The sequence below is a fragment of the Aulonocara stuartgranti genome (genome assembly GCF_965226115.1).
Source record: "Aulonocara stuartgranti genome assembly, chromosome: 11".
In the NCBI taxonomy this organism is placed as follows: domain Eukaryota; kingdom Metazoa; phylum Chordata; class Actinopteri; order Cichliformes; family Cichlidae; genus Aulonocara; species Aulonocara stuartgranti.
This window is the reverse complement of record NC_138947.1, coordinates 36,955,321-36,962,821: the sequence shown is the minus strand read 5'-3', so window position 1 is coordinate 36,962,821 and position 7,501 is coordinate 36,955,321. Positions and strand designations below refer to the sequence as shown.

The window sequence follows — 7,501 nt, the reverse complement described above, 5'->3', positions numbered from 1 at the left end:
TTTGGAAAACATGTTTTGTTTTATGAAAAATGAGTTTAGAAGTTGAAACTGAAGTCTAAAAGGGAAACAACTAAGCCTACGTTACTTTGCCAATGAAAGTTGAGTTTATCTACAGCTGCCCCCAAAGCAGTCTAAGTAATATACTGTACATATATATGAATATCATACATAGGAACCAGATGTGAGCGCAATAGGATGTTGAGGCCTTGACCAAACCACAGCTTTAGTTAGAAACTGTCTGAAGATTGAAAATTCCTTTTCCCCCTGCTGTCCATGCTAAAACCTGTGAGGCTTCACCAGCAACACAACAGATATTAAGACTGACTCACCATGAGAAACACATCGACTATTCAGTGTGACGATGTCAAAAATATGTTCCACTTTCCAAGCAAGGAGGGCGTCTTCACAGTTGCCGTATGCATGTGGCAGACCATGTCAGAAGTCTGCGGAGCCATGCAGTGGTGGCTGTGTAAGTGATCAAAAGGGAGGCAGAGCAGCGTGATGAACAGTCGGGAACAATGACTCTGGCAGCTGACCCATGAACACGGCTGGCACACGGGTGCCAGAGGCTCTTTAGAGCCGCAGTCATTAGTGCAGCCACATTAAGGTCTCCCAGGGATTAAAACGACTCTGAACCCCCTCACAGGTATACATATTTTGATACTCCAACTTCTTAACTGCTTTTCTAATCCAGGCGTGTGGGAGGGCTGATGTCTATCCCAGCTGTCACAGGGCGAGCGGTGGGGTAGACCCTGAACAGGTCACCAGTCTACCTAACAGGACTGAGCATTTCTGTCTTATGTACTCATACGACTCGCAAAACATCTGTACCGTTAGCTTCAGTATGAAGACAAACTGTGGTCCACTGGTAGAAAATAACTTTGTGTATTTGGTACTTGCATGAAAAATGAAAGCAACATACATTACTTATATCGTATGGATTGTGGAAAGCTTGCTAATAGGCGCTAGCTCAGATTATTTCTAACCCTAGCTAGTGATTACTAAAACTACATCAGCCTTTGGCACTATAACATGGTGAAACTGAGGTAGCTATTTTCATTTGATGTTTCTTTAAATTGATTAAAATATAGAAAGAAAATGCTGTCGTGCTTCAATAATGTAGCAGAACATCACAGTTTCCCACCGTAGCTGCTAATGCATGTAAAACGTGCCATTTTTGACTTTTTATACATTTTCTGTGGATGTTGGAACAAGAGCTGGACGAATAAGGACTATGAGACGAACTTCTTATCCTTGTAAGAACAAATGATCATCCTAGCATACGAACTAGATCATACCCAGAAGATATTGTTCTAAAGCAGAGAGAAAGACTTTAAAGCCGTTACTCTCTCAAAGCAAATACAGCACATGAATATTCTGTAGTTTCTTTACCAATTCAAAAAAAAAAGAAGACATTTTACAAACGCTTGACAGTTGAAATGATGACATTGTTTTTATTCTCATAAAGCAATCAACGTAGCGTATATATGATTTTTTTCTATAAATATAAAGGTTCTCTTCATAGCAAATGCAAAGGAAATTACTTCAAAGCAGTGACTATTGTAGAGCCGTCAACACAATAAAAGGATTATTATGAATCGGAAGCACTGTGTGGAAGAGCGTTTGACAAGAACACAGTCGTGAAATGTGTGTGTGTGTGTGTGTGTGTGTGTGTGTGTGTGTGTGTGTGTGTGTGTGTGCCGAGCTGCACCGACAGCAGCCGCTCTGCATTTCAGCACAAGGCTTCCTTTCTCCTGCGGTGGAAGACATGCAAGCTGCTGGCTGCTCTTCAGTCCCACAGTGCAGCTATGTTCACGGGGATCAGGTTACTCTGCAGATGAACCCGAGCCCCCTTTCAACAGTTTCTGACATGTTCAAGCCCCAGGTACAGAACGTGAAAAAACTCTTCCAAAAATGTATGATATGTGCATTGCAAACAGCCGCTCTCATCGCTGACTGCAGACATTTACAGCACCGCGATTGAGTCTGGACACCTTTAACCTTCTGGACAAACAATCTGTCGGTTCTTTACTTTGTCAAATATAATAAAAATGTTAAAATCTGTATGTAAATCAGAACTGCCACGAGGAATTTTGCAAACAGAAGTAGATTCAAATCTAAATGTACTTTGTAGTACTGGAGACTCATTTTGTTTCCTCATTTAGACACTTTGATAAAGGGGAGAATTATTATTATTTTATTGTGAAACACGACACTGAACCCATGTTTCACTTTATACCGTCCACTAAAAATGATCTCGTACTACTGACGAGTATTCAAGCTTGAACAGTTTCAAAAGCTACTTATGACCTAAAAGATCTAAACGTCTTATTTTTAATTATGTCATCACTTTCATTTCTGTTAACCTGCAGATTCTCTTTGAAACACTAATTCATACCTTTAACTGCATAAAGTTAAAGGATCTCATCTCCAAATTCTCAAAATGGAATTTTCAATTTTGACTTGAATCTTTTGTTCTTGCCTGATAACAAATTCCAGCACAATCACACATCTTTGATGCAAAACCAAACAAACAGGAATCATTTTCGACGTGTTGTGTAACAAACTATAAAGGCTCAAAGGCGTCCAAAGATTAGACACAATACTAAATGTCAGAAAATAGTCAAAGTTAAAAATGTGCTTCAACACACACACACACACACACACACACACACACACACACACACACACCCCTGCAGCAGTATTTCATTTTCTCTTTAAAAACTGCATTTCTCAAAATAGATCTTTATTAAACAGACATTACTGCTGCTTTGAACGTGTGCAGTGAAGGAACACACCAGCATTTCTGCATGTTGTAGATCTACATAGAACTGTTGTTAGATTGTTACTGTGCTTCTTTCAGCGCTCGTGCAGCGTGAGGGCCGAGTCTGTGTTCACTTTGGTCAAAGTTGTGTTGCTGTTGCATCAAATTACAAGGGCCAGTCTGCGTCATAGCAACCATGCCAGAAAAACAGAACATAGTGCTGGGCGCTACACTGTTCATAATGTCATGCATGACAGATTTTTTCATTGAGAAAAGTCTGGTCAACTGAACAAATTTGTTACTAATTTGTAATTCAGAATTTCACGCAGACAAACAGCATGCTGGGATACGCTAGCAGGTTAGCATAACAGCGTGGAGGTGCTGTGTGCAGCCTGTACGGTCAGGAGCAGCTGAGGCGGGGCGAGGATGAAGAAAAGAACAAAAAACAGCAAAGATGACCACGAGAGGATCTGCTGTGTTTCCTGGTCTCTTCTCTGTGGGCAGGGCTGCTCCACACACAGTGACATGGATAATGTGCGACTTGAGGTAAGTGCGTTTTTCCTGATGGCTGAATCATTTCCCCCACAAAGTTCGGAGAATAAGTCCAAACAGACTTTCTTAAAGCTCACGACCCACAACATGTTGATTTTGTTACAAACAGGGACGAAAAAATAAAAAAGTGGAAACACATCTCACGTAAAACTTGCTGTTCTGCTTTAAGGACCGACAGGACAACATAGACTGTTTTGTGTGTGTGTTTAGGGTTTTACACTCCTGACAGAAGAGCGAGCTGCTGTAGCCCTACATGAAGACCCGCCGAGACGACCCTGAAACTGAATCTCACTGTCGCGCCGCCCAGCACTACACGCAAAAATACCAAACAGGAATCTGAAGGTCAGAGTGTTCAGAATTACAAAAGCAGATCGTGATCACGGCAGATCATTAAAAAGAAACATGTTTTCAGGAAAACGTGAGAGAAATTCATCTCGCGTTTTGCCTGACAGCATTGTATAACATACATGCAAAACCACTTGTGTGTTCCTTTACATTTGCATGACTACCTGCGCTTTATTTAGAAAAGGAATGTAAGGGCCTGAGCTACAGGCCACAACCATCTGCCACAGTGACTCACATTCACAACCTTGCACACCACTTCTTGTTCCCAGGATGCTGACACGTCCCTCCAGAGCCGGGCCACCGCTCGCTCCACTGTACAACAGACACAAACTACAGCTGGTTAATCGGGGGGAGAGGGAGCCACGAGGAAGCACTTGGGTTTCACGAGACTCTGCTTAGAATAGACCTGGGGCTCACAGGCAGTTCACCGATCACACACACACACACACACACACACACACACACACACACACAAAGTACTCCTAGAAGGTGTCTGCAGTAAGACAAGTCATGAGACCTCAGGACTGTTGATGATCGGCTGGCTCTTTGTGATGATTAAGTAAAATTCCATCAAGTCCAACGTATGAAAAAAGGTGTTTCAAAAAAATCTTTTTTTAAATCTTTAAATACAAATATATACTTACAAAAATCTCACAAATGCATATGTACATTAAAAAAACAGAGCGAGTGTCTCCTGTGAGTCCAAGAAAATGAATAAAAAGAAGGATTATCATTCAGTTTGTCACAAAGCAGTCTGTGTGAGGTTCGACTACACTGTGGTCTCGCCCTGTTTACTGTTGGCCAGTCTCGTGTAAAACCTCCTCCAGGAGTTAAGGGTCTTTCCGGACCAGATCCAGAAGCCAGAAGTGATGCCAACAATGAGCGTCATGAGATACTTGATCATGAAGACGGTGAAGTCCGGGCTCATGTTGGGGTGGCTGTGGGCCGGACACGGCACGGCGTACGTCTTGCACGTCTGGCTGATCCACGTCCTCTCCCACTGCTCTCTGAAGGCCTGCTCGTAAAAGTAGCAGGCGATGACGATGGTGGCCGGCACGGTGTAGAGCACGCTGAAGATGCCTATCCGCACCATCAGTTTCTCCAGCTTCTCCGTCTTGGTGCCGTCGTGCTTCATGATGGTTCGGATTCGAAACAGGGACACGAATCCGGCCAAAAGGAAGGAGGTGCCGATAAACAGGTATACGAAGAGGGGCGCCAGAACAAAGCCGCGCAGGGCGTCCACGCTGTTGATGCCCACAAAGCAAACCCCACTCAGCACGTCTCCATCCACCTGACCTACTGCCAGGATGGTGATGGTTTTGATGGCAGGAACGGCCCAGGCCGCCAGGTGGAAATACTGAGAGTTGGCCTCGATGGCTTCGTGGCCCCACTTCATTCCTGCTGCCAGGAACCAGGTGAGAGCCAGGATGACCCACCAGATCGAGCTGGCCATGCTGAAGAAGTACAGCATCATGAAGAGGATGGTGCAGCCCTCCTTTTTGGTGCCCTGCACCACAGTCTTTATGTCGTTGTCAAACTTGTCATTGCAAACCACCTTGTCCTCCAGTAAAAATCCAGCAATGTAGGCGATGGAAACCATGGTGTAGCAGCCAGAAAGGAAGACGATGGGTCTCTCTGGGTAGCTGAAGCGCTTCATGTCCACCAGGTAGGTGAGCACCGTGAATAAAGTGGAAGCACAACACAGCACTGACCATATGCCGATCCATATGCGGGCGAATTTGAGCTCCTCCTCGCTGAAGTACATCATCCCGTGGGATCTCTTCGGCTCGCACGGCGCGGCGCAGTTCTCCTGCCCGAGGAAGCGGTAGTTCAGGTAGGGAGGCACCCTGAGCGAGGCCGGGCATCTGAACTGGCCGTTCCCCGGGTCAGTAGGTGGCCGCTCGGTGGAGTAGGGCCCGGGCTGGGGCTCCGTGTGGTCCGACATGTTCTGGCCGACGCACAGCTCCCCCGCGCCGTGGACCGGAAAGCTATCGCACGCGAGGCTGTCGGGCCACTGGAAGCCGAACTTGTTCATGAGCGCCTCGCAGCCCTGCCGCGCGCGCTCACACAGAGAGCGGCACGGGGGCAGCGCCTTCTCCAGCACCGTGCACACGGGGGCATACATGGAGCACAGGAAGAACTTTAAATCCGGGGAGCACTGCACTTTCACCAACGGGTAGAACTGGTGGACCTCCAGCCCCGCGTCCTCCTGGTTGGTGTGGCCCAGCAGGTTCGGCATGATAGTCTCATTGTAGGCGATGTCCGTGCACAGGGGGATGGAAATGGGCTGACAGAATCCGTGCTCCGGTATAGACAATCCTCGGTCACTGCCGCCGTATTGGCCGTTGACTCGAAAAATCCCCAGGTTCAGGAACAGGATAAAAAACAGAAAAAGCAAAGCCGAGCGGAGAAGTCTGTTGTAAGCCATGTTGAGGAATGCAGACGCTGCCGTACTTTCTGCGTGTTGCTTAACTAACTTGCGTTACCTCAGCAGGCAGCAGGCTACTTCCCTGAACGCTCTTTGTTGGCGTTTCTCGCAGAGGTAAGCGCCGCTTCTCGCCGCGGGATTCTGGCTGTCCGTCCTCCCTCTCGTCGCCGCGCCGAGGTAGCAGCGCAGTGCGTTAGAACATCCACACTCGTGAATCGCAAACTCGGACCTCCTCGGGTGAAATCCAGTCCAAAACCAAGCCCGAACTCTAATCCTCCAGGACAAGGACAGCTCCGCTCTGCAGCGTGCCCGACACAGCGTCAGTCTGCCGTTCAAACCTGTTCTGCGATCCCTCACTCTAATGCCACTGCAGCCAAGCTAACCGCCAGTCATTATTACTTCCGCGATAAACTTTCACAATAAAAGCCTTTAATACAACTGTAGCTTGAGCAGCTTTGTGAGCTTAAAAACTAATACGCAGACTATTTTAATCTGGATGGGAAAAATTTCATTATCTTGACTTTATCCCCCTTTGGTTCTGATTTTGTATTTATTACATTTTATCATTTTTTTGAATATGCTGCCTTCTCTAGAAAGTCATTCAAAATGAAATGGTTAAGTTATGATAATTTAGAGAGCAGATTAAACGCACAGTAAAAGTACCAAATAAAAGGAATATAATACACATAGAGGTTAAAGTACTTTATATTTTAATAGATGCAAAAAAAAAGACGTAGCTGAACTCTGGTTTCTACTTTGGCACACATACTTTTGTACTGACGCACTTCCTATCTACATCCGTGTCACCTTCAATAGCTTAATACCTCTCTCTCTCCCTCTCTCTCTCTCTCTCTGTAGGATCTAAGAGATGGAGGTTAGGGAGGGTCTGCATTTTTCCTCATGTTTGCATAAATTGCAGGGGTTCGTTTTGGAACAGCGCTGCACACATTAAAAGACCGAATCAAGTGTCCTTCTGAGTGTTGGCTCCCTTCCTCTTTACTTTGTTTGCTTGTAGTCTCTCTTTACATGCCTTAGCAGTTTGTGGTCAATGTCTTGCAAAGCACTTGCTCATAGGGGCTCTTAACCTGATCAAGCCTGTCTCTTCCTCTGTATCAGTGGTGGTATAGGTCACAACAAATTGTAGTGTTTTTTGTTTGTTTGCCATTACATTATATTGTCTATCCTGTAAAATAGTCAGATGTCTATTCATATTAATGTACAGAATTCACCTGCTTGCTGCTACTACTGCACATTCACCCAGTGTATATACTATATGTGTATATATATATAATGTTCTTCCTCTACACCCCCCCCCCCCCCCTCCCCCCCAATTTTTGCACATGTCGAGGAGCGTGTCAGGCTACATTTCACTGTGTGTTATACTTGTATAACTATGCATGTGACAAATAATA

The 7,501-nt window shown here is 45.4% G+C and overlaps 1 protein-coding gene across 1 annotated transcript; it reads right to left on the bottom strand.

Annotated features, from left to right (window-relative positions):
- Window positions 1-1,427: 1,427 nt before the first annotated feature.
- Window positions 1,428-6,479, bottom strand: fzd1 (frizzled class receptor 1). Its single transcript, XM_082552891.1, has one exon. The coding sequence runs from the start codon at window positions 6,087-6,089 to the stop codon at window positions 4,431-4,433; it is 1,659 nt and encodes a 552-aa protein (XP_082409017.1). The 5' UTR covers window positions 6,090-6,479; the 3' UTR covers window positions 1,428-4,430.
- Window positions 6,480-7,501: the final 1,022 nt, after the last annotated feature.

Coding starts and splice junctions, on each gene's coding strand:
- fzd1 (XM_082552891.1), bottom strand. CDS start 6,089: ATGGCTTACAACAGACTTCTCCGCTCGGCTTTGCTTTTTCTGTTTTTT.